The sequence below is a fragment of the Vicugna pacos genome, chromosome 2 (genome assembly GCF_048564905.1).
Source record: "Vicugna pacos chromosome 2, VicPac4, whole genome shotgun sequence".
Classification (NCBI taxonomy): Eukaryota; Metazoa; Chordata; class Mammalia; order Artiodactyla; family Camelidae; genus Vicugna; species Vicugna pacos.
In genome coordinates this window covers 85,741,296-85,760,345 of record NC_132988.1, presented here as the reverse complement: position 1 = coordinate 85,760,345, position 19,050 = coordinate 85,741,296, and the positions used below count along the sequence as shown (strand labels likewise).

At 43.4% G+C, this 19,050-nt stretch overlaps 1 protein-coding gene across 1 annotated transcript in view; it reads right to left on the bottom strand.

The window, feature by feature from the left end:
* The window catches only part of USP46 (ubiquitin specific peptidase 46), a 54,481-nt gene extending 50,156 nt beyond the window's left edge, over positions 1-4,325 (bottom strand). Inside the window, exon 1 of the mRNA XM_072944131.1 lies at positions 4,118-4,325. Coding sequence (XP_072800232.1) covers positions 4,118-4,153 — 36 coding nt within the window. The 5' untranslated portion in view covers positions 4,154-4,325. The remainder of the gene's footprint in view (positions 1-4,117) is intronic.
* Positions 4,326-19,050: the final 14,725 nt, after the last annotated feature.

Sequence of the window (19,050 nt, the reverse complement as noted above, 5' to 3'; positions counted from 1 at the left end):
AATCCCCTAGCTTTGCTACAAATTTTTTACTAATTTTACTTTCCCTTCATATCAAGGCGACTTCATCTACTTACAAGAATTCAAATCTGGCACTCACAACAGTGCCCAATAATATCCTGGATGCTGAAATGCTAATATCTGGTAAATACAGCTCCATTTTAAACAAAGTAGCTAGGTACTCAAGTAAAGACTCTAAGAAATACTACTAAGACACTTTCGACAACCAAAAATACATATATCAGCTTTACAAGTTGAGGGAAAAACTAAGGGCCCAAGAAATACAACAATTTATCCAGAGGCACCATTAGATTCATGCTTAGCTGGAGAGACACTGAAAGGCAGATTCCAGTTCCAGATTACATTGACTATCATAATGTCCTCATATAAAATTAAAAAACAGTCAATTTTGGGTCAAATGTAAATTATATTAAAGAAAGGCCCTGCTATGTTTATCAGTCTTTCTACTATACTGCTTCTGAGATTTCGTTCAACCTTTATCCATGTGGATATCACACTGTATTGAAATTATTTCATCTTCACCAATGTTATATGCCCACAAGATAAGAAACCACTGAGCTCCTTGGGAATAGGGACTCATCTCATTCAGTTAAGCACCACTAACATGGATGTCCTCAACAGATGGTCATTTCTGAGAACAAAAATGTGAGCTATTTGACACATGGCATTTCTTCCATGGCACATCTTACAGCAGTATTAACAAATGAAATTAAGATTTGATGATTTAGGCCATGTTGCATCAGTACAAGTCACATTTCTAGAAGGCACATTTGATTTCTCCTAACAAATGCTTCCTCTTTAGAAAATTCCAAGGCTCTTCAAGCAGAAAATTTACCCCCCAAAAACCTTCCATTTGTAGGGCCATAAAAAATATGTAGTAAGTTAAGTCCATTAGTCTGGACAAAAGTCAGAGGATTATCAACAAGGAACATTTTCTCATGCTTGGTAGCAGGCAGCAGTACATTTTTAAAATTACAACACACCAGCCAAACAAGCTTTACTATCTCTGAACCAGATATACCGTGTGGCTAAGCTGACAAGCCCAAAGCAAGTTGATCAAGAATCACTATGGCAGGAATTCACATGAACTGAAATTAAAACAAATGGGAACTCGCATTAAACTGCCAATGGACAATAAAACTTCAGTGAGGTAGGAGACAAGTGGAGGGATGTGAATGTTTTCCAAGACCCCTATGTCTAAAACTGGCACAAGAAGTGTGGTGGAAAGAAAAGGTTTTATTTCTCAGTCACACTAAGGATTTGCTACAAGGTTTTTTCCTGCTTTGCTGGGTCCTTTCTTGCCTGCTGGACTAAGCAAATCCACTTCTCAATGTTAGGTCTTGGTTTGTACAAGCCTCACCTAGAAGGATATCTTTTAACACTCTCTCTGGACACACAGCAGCCTGTTTAAAATATGTCAAGTGACCTGCTTAAAAAAATGCAATTGCTACTTGCTCCTACTACTACTACTCAAACCAGCTGGGACCAAAAGGAGTCAGGCATGAGAAGGATCAGTTAAGAGTCTCAAAGACAAACTAAACGGTGAAGGGAGACCCACAGAAGACCTACCTGGAAACAATTCATCACCGAGTGAAAAATCTAAAGAGGGGACCAGTGAAAATGTATCTCTGATCAAGTGAAAAGACAGCAGTCTCATCACCGAGCCTCCTCTGCAGGAAGTCGGACTGGGAGGGACCAGGATGACCTGAGTAGCCTTTTATAAGGGGCGGGGTTAAGGATTCCCACCTCAGCCTTTGTATACTGCAGTCACCTTGGTTTGCATAAATGAACATGTGGGTTTATATGAGTGACTGCTTCCATCAGGTCCAAGCAGACATTATCACCACTGTTTTTTAAGCAACTGACACAATAATGAGAAAGATGTGCTGATAACAGCTGACACTCAACAAGTACTTGCTACCGACTAGGCTCAGTAACATTTAATACCACAGTCCCATGAGGTAGGAACCATTATCAACCTCATTTTTAGGTAAGTTAGAGAGAGAGCAACTTGTTCAAGGACAAAAAGCAGGTTGTGTTAGAAACAGGACATCGATCCAGGAAATCTGACTTATGAGCCCAAACTCTTCATCACTTACTCCAGACACAGGGTCCACAGAGAAAGGTAAAACTCCCTACTTAAGAATTATCAGTTCCTCACCTCACCAGGGTGATGATCCTAAATTTGGTGCCTTTTTAGGGACTCCACAGGAGGTGTCAACTCTCCAGATACAGTATTGGCCCGCTCCTCTCATATTCTCCCTGCAGCTCGCCTCCCTGGCTGAGTTTTACTGGAAACAGGTTGTGACATTCTGCTCAGGTGTGCCAAGAAGCCCCAGCTGCACTGAGGGCAAAAAAAAAAAAAAAAAAAAAAAAGCTGGAGGCTGGCTCTGTCTTGGGGCATGCTAGCTCTCTCTAGTTTCCAGCCTGCTTCAGTACAGAGAGGGGTCACCACACACAAGCAGGACGGGAACACCACCAGTGGCTTCTCCGCCCTGTAAGCCTGAGGCCACCCCAGCAGGCACGAAAGAGCTGCTCTGGTTTCACAGTTCCCCTCAGGAGCTGGTCTTAGCGACACAGAAACCGAGAAGAAAGGTATCACCTTTTCACTGCACCAAGCAACATTAATGCCACTGGACAGGCAGAAGCAGGAGACCTGTCTCTGCGTGGAGAAGGAAGGGAGGAAATGGCAACACGCCAGGAGCCACCCACCACATCTAACTGGTCCTGCGCCAGTACCTTTGCAGCGATCGCTCTGGGAAGGCCCAGCATTTGCTCTGCCGATCGCAGCAGTAGCTACATCCAACAGCGCTGAAAACTGAAGCCAGCACCAGTGGGTCTTGATTCCACCCCTGAGCGAACACATGGCTCCTTAATGCTCCTTTGCCGTGTGTTAATCTTGCAACAGAATGTGGGACAGAAGAATTTAAAAGCTGTGTGATGGGAGGAGGGCAGCCAGATCACCTTACTCCCAGGCTTCTCAACCAAGCCTCCTCAGATTCCCTTTAGGGGTGTGTATTATTAGTTTCAAGGGAGGTTCTCCCCAAACTGGCATTAAAAGAGCATGTGTTCCATCCAGCTGTGGGGAGGGGAGATGACAGTGGGGAGACCCTGGAGAGCCAACGCAAAGCACACGCATTCCTGCACAGGAGGGCAATGCCTCCTTACTCCAGGGTGCAAGCTATGCTCCCCAAAGCTCTGACGAGTGGGGGTGCCAGCAGGGTGCACCAGGGCTGGAAGCTGTTCCTGCAGAAACTGAAAAGGAAGGGAAAGCAATGGGAGAAAACCCGAGTTAAAGTGACCACCACGTCATGAACCCAGTCTTCACTGGAGCCCAGCGATGTCCCCTTGCTGGGTCCACGCCCAGCAGCCCGCGCTTGGTCTACAGTAGATCAGGCAGGATAGCCCTGGAGATATCCTCCTAGCCCGCAAACGGCCCCACCCCTAGGGCCTCTAAATGTTACTGCCAGATAACCTTGTCCCCCTTTCACAGATGGGAAAACTGAGGCATCCAAAGCAAATGGCCATGCTTTCTCAAACCAGGCAGAAGTTCACTTCCCTAACCACAATTTAGCACTTTTTTTTAAACAGGTTTATCACATTTCAAATTTCTCCATATACACGGATTGCTCTGCAAAGTGAATTTTAAATGCAGTTTCAAGAGTGAACTCAAAATGAGACGACGGCAGCCAGGGAGTCCGGCAGGGCTTTATCCACCGCAAGGACAGGATGGGTGCCCCTCCACCCCCAGCTTCTCCTCCAACCTGGTCCCCCGGGACGTCCGGGTTCGGCCTGCCCCCTCCCCCCAAGACGCTTCCACCGCAACCCGAGGGCGGAGGCGCAGCGGCGCGGCCCGGGGGCCGGAGGGCAGGCTCCTCGGTCCCGGGGCCGAGAGGGAGGCGGGGGGCTCCGGGCCCCTCCCTCGGCCGCTCCCGGGGCCGCGACCGGCCCGCCCAGCCCAGGGGCCCGGAACTTCTCGCGGCCCCGCCGCCCCCTCGCCCCACACTCCCCCAGCCCAGGCGGGCGTGCGGCTCGGGCTTCCCTTTCTTCGCCTCGCCGCGCCTGGGGCGCGACCCCCGAGGCGGCGGCGGCCACTCACCATATTACAGATGGAGGCGATGTTTCGGACAGTCATTAGTCTAAAGGTTACAGCGATCCCGCACCGCCATCTTTATAAGGTGAAAACAGGACCGGCCATAGTGGAGCGCTCGCGGGGAGGCCGGGCGCGGCGGCGGCGGCGGCGGCGGCGGGGAGGCGGCCTGGGGTCCGGCTTTCAGTTTGGCTGGGAGAGGGAGGCCGGGAGGGAGGAGAGGAGGCGGGGAGGGCGGTGAGGGCGGGGAGGGCGGGAGACGGGCGGGAGAGCGGAGGGGCGGGGAGTGGCGGAGCGGGGGAGCCTGGGCCGCGGCCGGCGGCGCCGGGAGGCGGGGCGGCCCGAGCGCCGCGTGCAACCCGCGCCCCGAGCGCTCCCGCCGTGCGCCCGGCCCCGACCCGGCCCGGGCCCTGCGGCTCCTCCTCCTTCGTCCGCCCGCCCGTCCGCCACTCCGGGCCGGCCTTTTTCTTTCTTTTTCTTTTTTCTTTTTGTTTCCTGCTTCACTCTGGCTGGAATGCGCGGCCAGGCCCTCGCTCGCGCGGCTGCGGCAGGTCCCCCAGGCGGACCCCGACCCGCCGGCTGCCTCCTCTGCCCTCCGGCCCGGGGGAAGCAGGGACAGCGCCCGCGTGGGGCGCCGGCCGGCGGAAGGGGCTGTACTTCTGGCCGCCAACGGGCTGGGCAACCGGGCACGTCGCCGCGGAGAGGCCGCCAGGGACAAGGGGCCGCTTTCTGTCTCCACTTGTTCTTTCCTGCTGCGCGCCCCCCAGCAGCCCCGGGTTTTTATGTTTTAGCGAATGGAGAGGCAAGGGGCAGGGGTGACAACGTCCAACTTTTCGTTTCTCCTCGGGGCTCCAGCCAGATGGCACCGGCGGGGACCCAAAAAGTAAACGGGGTCAGGACACGAGCGTGTAGAGAGCCCTCGCCAGCAGCGGGCCTGATGCCTGGTCCAGGGCGCCAGGAGGGGACAGGAATCCGGGTCTGGGCGGAGGCCAGCCACGGCGCGTTCGGACAATTTGTGACATTAGCAGGTACAAAGGAGAGGTCTCGGTTCTGGGCAAGGACTAGGGACGGTCCAGGGAGCGATTTGAATCTGCAAAGGACGGAAACCAAACTTCCCCCCATCTTCAAGAAAAACATACCTCTCTCAGGGATGTCCACCTTCTCTAGGTTTTGAGAAGGGTCCTTGTATTGGCTTATACACATTTTCTGCAAAAAAAAAAAAAAAAAAGCGTGGTTTCTGACTCAAAGCTCAAGTCTACACCACTTAGCAGATCTGTTCCTATGAAGTGGAGGAGCCCATTTCCAAAGGTGCGAAACAATTTTCATGCAAGGTTTGCAATTCAGTGCTTTCAACGGAGAAGTTGTACAGGTGAAAGGCGTGATAATTCTTAAACCAAAATATTTTACAATTGAATTAGAGGAGAAATTAATCTAATTGAAGATAGCTTTTAGCCCGCTTCCTGTCCTCCGTTACTTATTTGGTGTTAATGCACCTAAGGTTTGAGAACCGCTGATTGCTAGTAACCCTAGGACCTGGGGTGAAAACGGCTAAACGACTAAAGTTTCGTTGGGGTAATCTTGGCTGTGTATTTCAGTGGATTTAAGGAGTAAATTCCTGCTTATATTAAGTCATTCCACCTACGTCTTATTTCCAGCAGATCCTGATGATGACAATGACGATGATGATGATGATGATGATGATGGCGATGATGATAGCTCACTTTGATTTCTTACCAGTGTCAGTTATGATGTTCTTTACTTCCTTGATCTTCAGCACCACCGTGACCATCAGGTAATCAATGCTATTATAATCACCTTTTGTCAATTAGTAAAATGAGGCTTAGGGTATCAAGTATCCTACCTCAGTTGTGTTACCCACATGTTACAAATGAAGCCAGTGTGCTAACCTAGCTGAGCATCTTGGGAAAGAAGACAGCAAAACACCCAACCTATGACCAGTTGGGTAACTGATACCTAGGAAGGTGTACAGACTTGAGGAAAGCCACAAAACAAGTTCAGGAGCAACCTCAAAGCTAAAACTGAGACCTTGGGACTCAGTTTCACAGACATTCGCCTGTAAAAGGCTTAATCCAAAGCCTTAAATGGTGTGGAAATTGTATACCATAATAGAGTTCAGTATTTCTGCCAACATTGGCACGATGGATCACAAAGTCCACAGGATTGAAAACACCATTGACACAATGAACATTGAATATCATCTGACTACAGAGTGCCTTGTCAGCAAGTTAAACGGATCCTTTGCATGCCTGTTAACAGCCTGTGGTCTAAAACTGAAGTGTTCGATATAGACAGACATCCAGATTGAAACTCAGGCAGTGAATTACACACACAACAAATCAATTGAACACAGCAGCTCTTGTCAGACTCAATGAATAATTAAAGACATTTTTACACTACTACAAGGTTGGTATTCACAGGTCTAAATTGGAAAGGCATCAGTTAAAGAAGAATAATTGTAACCCCAGCCTTGTTCAGGGAGGAAACATTGTTTGGAGGTAATAAGAGGTAAAATGATGAAAATGTTGACAAGCTAGTGAAAGAACTTTGAGGAAAAGTGTTTCGCATATAGGGGCCAGTTGGTATGAAGGTATAGAGTTAGAACTGGGGAAAGTAAGCAAATGGAAAGATGGAACATAGGCTAGCACTAAACAGATGGAGGCACATGATCCAGGCCTGGCCAATGAGAGAACGTCATGGCCCAGCCCCGGTGATTGGTTCAGCTAGGAAGATGTAATATAAGCTGAGCCAATAAGAGTCAGCTCTGGGTCTTCCAGGAAAGAAGCACCCCTCTTCTTGAGTTGAGCCGGTATGACAAAATCTAGGGCTGCCATCTTTCCACTGCCTGAGAATGAAGAAAAATGAAGCTAAGAAATGTAAAAAAGATCCTAACAACGTCATTTATCCTGTTGCCGCCAGATCTGTATCCTGGACTCTTCAGCAACTCGAGGTGGTAAAGTCCTTATTTTCTTTGGCAGTTCAAATTGGGTGTCTGCTACTCACAACTGAAGCAATTTTAATACACCATTGTCTCCCTGTGCCCGAATTCATTAATTCATTCTGAATTCATGATGTTTTCTTTTGCTCTCTTCTCTACCCGCTAAACAGATCTTTCTAGGTCTTCCTCCTCCAGATCGGCCTCCTCCATGATGCCTTCCAAGATTGCTTCCCACCACCACTAATGATATGTATCCAGGTGGTTCCTTTCTAGCCCTTCTGTTGTTACCAGTTTTGTGTTGGCACTCCTCCTGCTTCCCCTCTTTGCTTAGTTAACACCACTCAGCCTTCAGATGACCTGAGACAAGTTGGGATGCCTTTGTCATATGTTCTTACAGCACCATGGATCTTCCCTTTGTGGACCTTATATTTGTAAATATGGCTATGTCGTACAGCACACAGCATGGAGGTAGTAGAGGGATGGTTAAAAAATGAATCCTGCATCCAGACTGTCTGGGCTAGCTGTATCATCTTGGGTAAGTGCCTTCACTTCTCTGTGCCGAAGTTTCTGTATCTATAAAGTGAAGATGAGGCCCCCTCACAGATGGTGATGGTGTTAGTTTCTGTAGAGTGCTAAAAATATGCCTGGCACATGCTAACCACCACCAAAGTGATAGCTGCTGTTATTATTGTGCATGTGATTGTTTGATTAATGTCTGTTCCCCAGCCCTTCATTAGATGTAAAATGAGACAGAGGTCTGTTTTTGCTCACCATTTTACACCTAAGAAAGACAGTGCCTTGTCCGTAAGAGCAGCCAAGAAACCAAATATTGAATATTTGGATAATTGCCTCTCTCCAAGTATCCCAGAAGCTTCTAGAGGGAAGGAACCTTGTCTTGGGCATTTAAAAAATCTCATCCGGCCTCAGGCACTGTGCCTGGCACATTCATCCCTTTCCTTTTATCCTCATTGCCAAATAGGTTACTGCAGCTCATTTGAGATGCAAATGCTAGTAAACATTTGACTATCTGGGGGGAAAAACACTTTCCTGGCTGTGGGAGTTTAAAATCAAACTGGTTTCTGAGGATTATATTTCAGTTCATGAGGAACTTTATGTCAGCCTTTTTTCCTTTTTCATCTTGTGTCGAACAAATATTTATTGAAGACATACTTTAATAAATGCCAGATGCTGTGTGAGGCATTGGTGACCCTAGGATAAAAGAAGGCAGTCACAGCCCTTGCCCTGCTCCATTTCTAATGCGGTGTTTGTTGGCGTTGTTTATGAACGTCTTCACCCCTTTCTGCATGCAGTTAGTATAAAATAAGGATAAGCTGATTTTGGAGTGAGTTCCTGCTGTAAGGAAACAGCATCGAAAATCATGAGTGCATTTATGGGTGGTTAGAATTCCCTAAGTCTTCGGAACATTTGGCGTATTTTGAAGTGTCAACTGAAATGCCATTGAAGGACTTTTCACCTAGGTTGGAACATGATTAGATTTTATTTGCTAATACATTTTGATTCACTGAAAGATTACTCCAGCTGGCTGCTGTCTAGGGGAGGCCAGTTAGAAATCTGTGGAGAGAGTCGCAGAGTTGTCAGTATCCCAGGAATAGGTACAGAGTAGCAGTGGAAAAGGGAGAAGTAGACAGATTGTAGACTTTTTTGGACGTAGTTAGCTGAATTTGGTGATTGACTGGGATGAGGGACAAGGCTGAGTCAAAGATGAATCTCAAGTTTCTGACCAGAGTGAAAGGGAATGTCATTGTCTATGCTAGGGAATGCTGACGGAGAAGGTGTAGGTGTAGGTGGTTGGGTGGAAGTGTGCTTGGTTTCAGAGGTGCCGAGTCGGTGATAACCATGAAACACCTGCAGAGTTACATCAGGTACCAGTCTGGGGCTCAGAAGAGAGGTCTGGGCTGGAGGTAAATCTAAGAGCAATTAATATATAAGATAACAGAGGACACGTGGTTGTGGATGAAATTGCCTAGGGAGGGTTTTGCCTAGGAGTTTTGCCTGAGATGAGACAAAGAGGTAGTTAGGAAGAGCTCCACCGTGCAAGGATCAGGCAGAGGAAGGGGACCCAAAGAAAACTACTGCAGTGCTTCTAAAGTGGTAGAAGAAAAGCAAACACGTATCCAGCATCGCAAATGCCAGAGTATTTCAGGATGGAAGCGGGTGGTCAAAAGTATCAAATACAGCTAAGAAATTAAAGAAGATAAATAATCATAGTAACAATGTTCAGTTCTTCAGCATGACTTTAAAATGCATTTAATCCTTCTGACAATTCTTTGAGGAAGGCACTATTATAAACCCTATTTTAAAGAAGAGAAAACTGAGGCTCAGAGAATTTCAGTAACTTGCCTGGGTTCATTTAAGCATTATTTCACCAGAGCCTGTTACTCAAGAGTTATTTGAATTCTGTCAAGGGCAGTTTGCATGGAATGGTTTGGATATTGGATAATCCATACTGGGATGGATTAATAAATGAGAGGGAGGTGAGAAAAGAGACTGAAGACATGTGGCTTTCAAGGGAAGGAGAGACAGAGTAGTAGACAATGGAAGAGCTCAAAGTTACCTTCAAGGAGTGGAGCTCTGCCTGGTTTGCAGAGACCTCCCAAATCCGGCTCTGCCCCACCTCCTCTTACCTTTAAATCAAGTGCTGCACTCTCCCTTCCTGCTTCCAGGCCTGCAGCCTCACACCCCTCCCCTCCTCAACTGATGACTGTCCCTTCTATTTCAAGTCCACTCACTTCTCAAAACTCAGTTCAGACCTCACTCCCAGAGGAAGTCTTTTTAGTCTCATCTTCCTTGGTAGGTTTTTATCAAGGGTCACTTTTGACATTTCTTTAGAAGCCTAAGATACCTGGCACAATGCTAGGTGCACACAGGAGGCTCTCAGATAATTAACAGGTAATTAATTACTTACCTGCAACACTTGGCTCACTTTTTACTCACCATCCTGCTTTCCTGGGGGTTTGCTCTTTTCTCCAAGTTCTGATCTGAGTTATATAGAATTTTCAGCCCTCATGGGTATGGGGAGGGGAGGGTTTAGGTGGTAAGTGTGTGGTGAGGAGGTTGGAGCAAATGAACTTCCCTCATTTAGAAATGAAACTTTCTAGGAGAGATCTCAGCAGCTTAAGGGAGGCAAAGGAATCAGTGGAAGGGTTTGGTCATTTTATTTGTCCCTTTTTATCATGATTAGTAGTACATTTGTCATCAAAACACGAGGAGCTAGTGAACCTAGAAGTGAGTCTTATTAGAAGGCGGGGGTAGGGGGCAGATTGAGGGCCCAAGAGCTTTGAAAAGGAGGAAGTGCATCCATTGGGTTGAGGAAATTAACGTGAGATGCCCACATTTTCTTAGTGGACAGGAATGGAAGCTCCATGACTCCCGAGGGGTTTGGACTGTTTTGTTTACTGCCACATCCTCAGAATAGGAAGGCACATATAAGGCACTTAATACATTTGTTGAATGAGTGGTTGAAAGAGGATAAGATTGAAAGAGCTCTAAGAATAGACTCTCTGGAGTAAGTGAATAGTTGTTCTAATAGCCTAATGGGATTTAGAACAGGCTGTCTTTGGGGGTATTTACATTCCTTTCATGTCCATAAACACTACCCACAATAAGGGAAAGATGTATGCCTTCTCCCCAGATTATCCCGTGGTGTGCTCCCAGCCCAGGTGTCATCACTTCCATAGCTTTGAAAACCTCCCTACCACCACTGCCACCCGGTGGGAGGGCAGGGATTCACAAGTGCACCTAGAATGAGACTTCCCTCAGGGGGCCTCACCTGTAATTCTCCTTTTTTGGCCCTGCCCGTCTAGAAAGCTAACAACCATGCGGTTCATTGAAAACAAGATAAGGCTGTCCTGAACTCTCTCACTGTACAGCTTTGTCGCCTGTCAGGGGTTAGTGTTCTGCTCTTGCATTTCTTCTCAGAAAATAGGGTCAGGCAGCCAGACTAAGGGTGACACTGATCAGACCACAGGAGCAGATCCTACTTCTTACTGTGGTGCCCTGTACCTTATAAAGCTTCACATGTATGTGGGTCATTGCCTGCTGTCAGCAGTGGCCAAAAAGGTGGGCTGTGAGGCGCTGACAGTTCTGAGTGCTGTACACACTCATTTGATAAGCCTTTCAAGATCCCCAAGAACTAGGTAAATGGATTCAAAAGTTCCACAAGTACTAACTGAGTCACACGATTATCAAATGATTTATGTTGTCTCTGGTTCAATTGGAACCTCTGAAACAATAACACTGTAGATGCTTCCATTTTAAGCACACAATGCTCATTATTGTTTAGACTTTATTTTTAAATAAAAATGACAATTCAACGTAGCTTATCTTCCTTTTAGCAGGGTGGTAATTATGAGAGATTTAGTTGGAATCACTATTATGAAATAATGTTTCAGCAACAGTTATTTATTGCTGATTCCTATTGGTTATTACAACTTTTTAAAAGAGCTCTTGTTATTAGCTCAGAGCATGAGCACAAAGCTTGAAATTTTTGTATGTTTTTAATGCTTTTAATTAAAACAAACATTCAGAATAATTAAAAATGTTTTTTATTGAAATATGGTCACTTTATAATCTGTCAATTTCTGCTGTACTTCATGGTGTTTCAGTCATACATATACATACGTATGTCCATTTTCATCTTCTTTTTCATCGTAGGTTACTACAAGATATTGAATGCAGTTCCCTGTCCTATACAGAAGAAACTTGTTTATCTATTTTATATATAGTAGTTAGTATCTGCAAATTTCGAGCTCGCAAATTATCCCTTTCCACCCCCTGTCTCCCCTGGTAACCATAAGTTTGTTTTCTATGTCTGTGAGTTTGTTTCTATTTTGTAAATAAGTTCATTTGTGTCCTTTTTTTTTCTAAGATATGACATATGAGTGATATCATATGGTATTTCTCTTTTTCTGGTTGACTTCACTTACGATGATGATCTTCACATCCATCTATGTTGCTGCAAATGGCATTATTTTACTCTTTTTATGGCTGAGTAGTATCCCGTTGTATAAATATACCACAACTTCTTTTTTCAGTCATCTGTTGGACATTTTAGGTTGTTTTCATGTCTTGGCTATTGTAAATAGTGCTGCTGTGAACATCGGGGTGTACATATCTTTTCAAATTAAGAGTTCCCTCTGGATATATGCCCAGAAGTGGGATTGCTGGATCATATGGTAAGTCTATTTTAAGTTTTTTGAGGAATCTCCGTATTATTTTCCATAATGGCCACACCAAACTACATTCCCACCAACAGTGTAGGAGGGTTCCTTTTTCTCCACACCCTCTCCAGCATTTATCATTTGTGGGCTTTTGAATGATGGCCATTCAGACCAGTGTGAGGTAATAGCTCGTTGTACTTTGGATTTGCATTTCTCTGATAATTAGCAATATTGAACATTTTTTTTAACATGCCTGTTGGCCATTTGTATGTCTTCATTGGAGAATTGCCTGTTTAGTTCTTCTGCCTGTTGTTGTTGTCATTAAATTGTATCAGCTATTTATATATTCTGGAGATTAAGCCCTTGTCAGTCACATCATTTGCAAATAGTTTCTTCTAGTCTGTAGGTTGTCATTTTCCTTTGCTTATGGTTTCCCTTGCTGTGCAAAAGCTTATAAGTTTAATAAGGCCTCATTTGTTTATTTTTGCTTTTATTCCTATTGCCTGGGTAGACTGCCCTAGGAAAACATTGCTAAGATTGATGTCAGAAAATGTTTTGCCTATGTTTTCTTCTAGCAGGTTTATAGTGTCTTGTCTTATGTTTAAGTCTTTAAGCCATTTTGAGTTTATTTTTGTGTATAGTGTGAGGGAGTGTTCTAAGTGCGCTGATTTACATGCAGCTGCCCAGTTTTCCCAACACCACCTGCTGAAGAGACTGCCCTTTCTCCATTGTGTATTCTTGCCTCCTTTATGAAAGATTATTTGACCAAAATTCTGTGGGTTTATTTGTGGGCTCTCTATTCTGTTCCACTGATCCATATGTCTGTTTTTGTGTCAATTCCATGCTGTTCTGATTACTATAGCTCTGTATTATTGTCTGAAGTCTGAGAGGGTTATTCCTCCAGCTTCATTCTTTTTCTTCAGGATTGCTTTGGCAATTCTGGGTCTTTTGTGATTTCATATAAATTTTAGGATTTTTTTTTTTAGTTCTGTGAAAAATGTCCTGGGTAATTTGATAGGGATCTCATTAAATCTGTAGATTGCTTTGGGTAATATGGCCATTTTACCAATGTTAATTCTTCCAATCTAAGAGCATGGGTTATCCTTCCATTTCTTTAAATCATCTTTAATTTCCTTAATCCATGTTTTGTTGTTCTCCACATATAAGTCTTTCACCTCTTGGTCAGATTTACTCCTAAGTATTTTTTTCATGCAATTTTAAAAAGGATTATTTCTTTACTTTTCTCTTCTGATATTTCATTGTTAGTATAAAGAAATGCAACTGATTTCTGTATGTTAATCTTGTATCCTGCTACCTTGCTGAATTCTTTTATCAGCCCAGGTAGTTTTCATATGGAGCCTTTAGGGTTTTCTATATATGGTATCATATCATCTGCATATAGTGACAATTTTCCCTTTTCTCTTCCAATTTGGATCCCTTTTATGTCTTGTCTGATTGCTGTGGCTAGGACTTCCAATACTGTGCTGAGTAGAAGTGATAAGAGTGGGCATCCTGGTCTTGTTCCAGATTTTACGGGGAAGGCTTTCAGTCTTTCACCGTTGTGTATTATGTTGGCTGTGGGTTTGTTATAAATAGTTTTTATTATGTTGAGATATGTTCCCTCTATACCCACTTTGGTAAGAGTTTTGTCATAAATGGGGTGTTGAATTTTATCAAATGCTTTTTCTGCATCAATTGAGATGATCATGTGATTTTTGTCCTTTCTCTTGTTGATGTGGTATATCACGTTGATTGATTTGTGTATGTTGAACCGTCCTTGTGTCCCTGGAATGAATCCAACTTGATCATAATATATGATCTTTATTGTCTTTTTTTATGTGTTGTTGGATTCTGTTTGCTAATATTTTGTTGAGGATTTTCCATCTATGTTTATCAACAATATTGGCCTATAATTTTCTTTTTTGAGTGTGTCTTTATATGGTTTTAATATTAGAGTGACGGTGGCTTCGTAGAATGAATTTTGGGAGTATTCCCTTCTCTTCAGTCTTTTGGAAAAGTTTGAGAAGGATTATATGAGTTTTTCTTTGTATGCTTGGTAGAATTCCCCAGTGAAGCCACCTGGTCCTGGACTTTTGTCTGCAGGGAATTTTTTATTTCTGATCCTGTTTTACTTCCTAGTAATGGCTCTGTTCAAATTATCTATTTCTTCTTGATTCAGTTTTGGTGGAGCGTAAGTTTCTAGGAACTTTGTCCATTTCTTCTGCGTTGTCCAATTTGTTGCCGTATAGTTGTTCATAGTATCTCTTATGGGTTTTGTATTTATGTGATGTTGGTTGTTAATTTTTTTTAATGGAAACACTGGGGATTGAACCCAGGATCTTGTGCATGCTAAGCATGCACTCTACCACTGAGCAATACCCTCCCCCTGAGAATATTTAATTTTAATTAAAATATACATACATGCATAAATCTTAAGTGAATTGTCACAGAACAGGCACACCTGTACAGCCACTACCCAGGTAAAGAAATAATAGAACTTTACTGCCATCACTGAAGTTCTCCCTCATGCTTCTCCCAATCACTGTCCTCTCTCTCCCCAAGGGTAACCTCTCTTCTGACTTCTAAAACCATAGCTTAGTTTTGCCTAGGTTCTTTTTGTGTCTACATAAATAAAATCATGCAGCCTGTAACTCTTTTTCCCCCTGGCTTCTTTCGCTCAATATTATGTTTATGAGATTCAGCCATGTTGCTCAGAAAAGCTGTAGCTCATTAGTTTTTGTTGTTGTATAGTATTCCACTGTATGAAGACATCATACTTTATATACAAATTCAACACTGACGGATATTTAACTCATTTCTAGGTTATTACCAGAAATTCTTCTGTGAATGTTATTGTATGTGTCCTTTGGTAAACACATGCACACATTTCTGTTGGGTATACACTTAGGTGTAAGTTGCTGGGTCATAGGGTATGCATGTGTTCAACTTGGACCAATAATGCCAAACCTGGTCATACTAACTTACATTTGCACTAGCAGCATCAGAGCTCTCCTTGCTTCACATCCTCCCTACAGTTAGTATTATCAGGCTTTTTAACTTCAACCATTTTGGTGACTGTATGTATATGTGTATATGTATATATATTTGTATTTCATTGTGGTGTTAAAGTACTGTATTTTAATTAACAACTAATTAAGTTTCCTTTTATAGTGGAACAGAGAGAACCATATATAACTTCATAATGCTCTTTAAAATATTTTTGATACTGAGTCCACACCATCCTATTTCCTTTTAGACCCATCTCATGAGCAGTCTATGTCCCAACTAACATAAAACCAATAACATAGACATGTGAACCATCTAGCAAACAGAAGGATTCATCAAATGTCTCCTCAAAACAAAGCAAGATAGAGAAATGAATGGTCAACAACTGTAAGCAACAACAGAAAAACAACCAGCTTTTAAAAAATGAAGGGTAAACTATAGAATAATTGAGTCTTACAGTTAGATTCATCTAATTCAACCAACTTGGAACCAGGAGAGGTTAAATGATTAAGACCCATACCAACTGCAAACAAAGCCAGAACTAGAATTCTAGTCCATACACCCCTAGTCTTTTATAGGATACCCAAAATTTTACTCAATGTACTTTCTTAAGTCTAAAATTTCTCTTTAAACTCAATTTAATTTCCCAAAGTATGGATTAATTTTGTAAGTGCACTTAGTTAACCATGAGAGAACCCTGCGTCCACATGTTGTAATTATAGAGCTGTGTTTTCTCTCTGACTAATTAGAAGACAACTTGACACTGGAATCCAATCCCAACAGAACATGCTATCCAGCTGTCACTCTTCAGAAAGACAAAAGTCTGTCTCAGTTCTCACTACTTTCTTTGCCAGCAAGTCAGGGCTTAGAGTTTTATAAAGCAATCCATATAAATATTCAACTCTGTCTTTCTCTGAGGACTCAAGGGGTCAGGGCACTAGTTCTGTAATGCGATAGCTTCCTTATAGGAAGATGTCACCGTTGACCCACGATCAGTAGACCGTGGACTTTGAGTTATGGCTCTTCACTCATCCATACACATTCATCCAGAGCTTCTAGATGACAAATGACACACAACTGCAAATGTCTAGCCTCTGGCTACTGATGAAAATATAGCTAATTTATCCCTAGAAGGTTCGTGGTTTGAGTCTCTGCTAACAGCATCAGAAAACCAGCTACAGACTCTCTCACCATCTTGGTCTGGGAAATAATAAGTTCTCCACTATTTCACTGCGATATTAATTTAAGGTACTGTATCCCCTAAAATCAAAAGCCCCAAAGTGATGGCCCACAGACATATTTAGTTTAACCATCATGGTGTTTGAAGTCTATTTGAATTAATGCCAACATCTGAAATCTAGAGAGTTCACATAAAAATTTAGATGATCAGAATTATGTCTTGAAATATCAGAAACTCTTGCCATTCGGGGACCTCATTCCTGGTAATAGCCAGGAGAAGCTGACTGGGATGGCTGCCTTCAGTGGGAACGTGTCTCCCTAATTCATCAGTCTCCTATCTAGGCCTCTTCACTCCTTTAGGCTGCCTTCGCAGCCCCCATAGGCATTTGAATTGATGACTTCTGCCCTCATCAAATAGTATCAAGGCCAGGTTTCTGCTGGGAGCTCAGTGCCAGGGCTTTGGCAGCAACTTGAAGAATCTCAAAGCAGGCTGGGTACAATTCTGGTCCCCTGCGGGGCCCTGCTGGATTGCTCAATGCTGTCCTTTGCCATGCCCTTTCTATGGGCTGGATGTTGGCACAACGCAGAGCTTCGCGGGCACACAATGGGGCTGCATTCATTCAGAGAGATCTGGGACTTCCGTTACGCCCCAGGAACCTGATTGCCATTCTCTCTTCCCAAGTACAGGGCAGAAAAATGCTGAGAGAAGTAGTTTAGCTTTCTCTAATTTGCAGAAAATTCAATTGGCAAGATCTGCAAGTTTGGCTCTTCTTCTAAGCATCTGTATTTTTTACCCCTGTGAGTCAGTGCATTCAACAATGCTACTTAAAATTCAATAAATAAAGGCAAATGAAATTACAAAAATGGATCATCACTTTTGTGGAAAACCAACTAAACAAGTGTTTTCCTCAAAATGTCGAGCATTAGGGGACGTTAATAAAATACTGAAAGTGTGTTCTCTGGAGGAGATGAGCAATTCAAAAATGGGCCGTATGATAACAGTGCTAAGGGATCCTTCAAGTACGAATGGCACCCCATTTCCTAATGGATGTGGAACCATGTCAACTGATGTGATGGCACAGATCATGCAGTGGAAGCCTCTGGGGCCCAGGGGACCACAGCTGTGCAGGATCTGAGGATATGGACCCGAGTAACACTGGTCCATGGGACTCCACAGGAGTGGTTAGTTAGACCCATGTGAGCCACATTGTACAGGATTTGCTGTTGTGAAGGTTTCCTGAGTTCTAATAACAATAGGTATTCGGAATCCAGATTGTCCCAGCCAGGGTGCAGCACTGGAAGGCGTCCAGGACTGCACAGCACTACTCTTGTCTGCTGGGTCCTTCTTGAAGGAGCTCATTTATCCATCCTCTCTTTTCTTAAATTATCAGTGGTCATTGATCTTGTGACCTTATTGTGAAGTAACTGCTCAGATGTGTACCTCCTTGGTGCTTTGTCCCCATGCTCTGAGGAGGTCATCCCATAAAGCTCTCCATTCCATAGCTTTCATTCCATTTTAGAAATCCCTAGAGAAGTTTGTTAGAAATGCAGATTCCAGAGCTGTACTTCCGAAGATGCTGGCCCAGTAGATCCCGGTGAGGACCAGGAATTTAATCGTTAGTAAATGCCCCAGGGGATTCTGATAGCTATGATCTGTGGCCAGACTGTGAGAAATGCTGTCTCAGAGGGCTGATGCCAACATTTCATGATTCCATCTCCAGCATCAATTTTAAGGACATATTTTTGATGAAATGTAAAACATAAAAATCTTGAATTCATGATAATATGAAACCACTGTATCATTGAGGCTGTATTACTCTGAAATTTCAGGGTGGGAGGGGAAGGCAAAGGAAGAGTTTATCTTGCTTTTCCCTTATGACTTATTTTTGGGGGTAATCAAATAGTGTTTGAGGGGAAAGTTGTTCTTTGTAGAAGTCCAGCTAGTAAGTACAGAAGGAATGATTTTTTTTAAATTTCTAATTGCTATTTTACAGCAATTAATAGAATAAAGAGATTAAGGAATGAACATAAGTGGAAACAAAAGCCATTCAGTGAAAGGGTAATGGCTAACTTGGTAGTGGAGGACACCACCTCAACCCACTGATGAAGCCTAGAAAAATGGGACAAGTGTGCCTTGTGATGTGACGCACCCAGAAACACTGACGTCTTCTTGCCCCCACATTCAACTTGAATCTCATCAAGCCAGTTAATAGAAAACAAACAAGTTAGATAAAAAGAAACAAGTTAATTGAGGATAAAGAAACATGTTAAATGACCATAAGGGGAAACAAAAAGATGCATCCAGAATGTGGGTCATTTTACAGGACAGATTACCCTATTTCTACAACAAATCAGTTATCAGGTAAAAGAGGAGAATTTTGTTCAAATAAAAGAGACATAAAGACATAGCCAAATGCTATGTGCCGATCTTGTTTGGATTCTGATTGGAAAAAAAAAAAAACTGTAAAAAGAGTTTTGAGACAATCAGGAAAATCTGAATATGGACCTAGTATTAGATGATAATAAAAAAAAAAAATAGAGGCAGGAGGGTATAGGGTATCTAGCTCATGGCAGAGCACATGCATAGCATGTACAAGGTCCTGGGTTCAGTCCCCAGTACC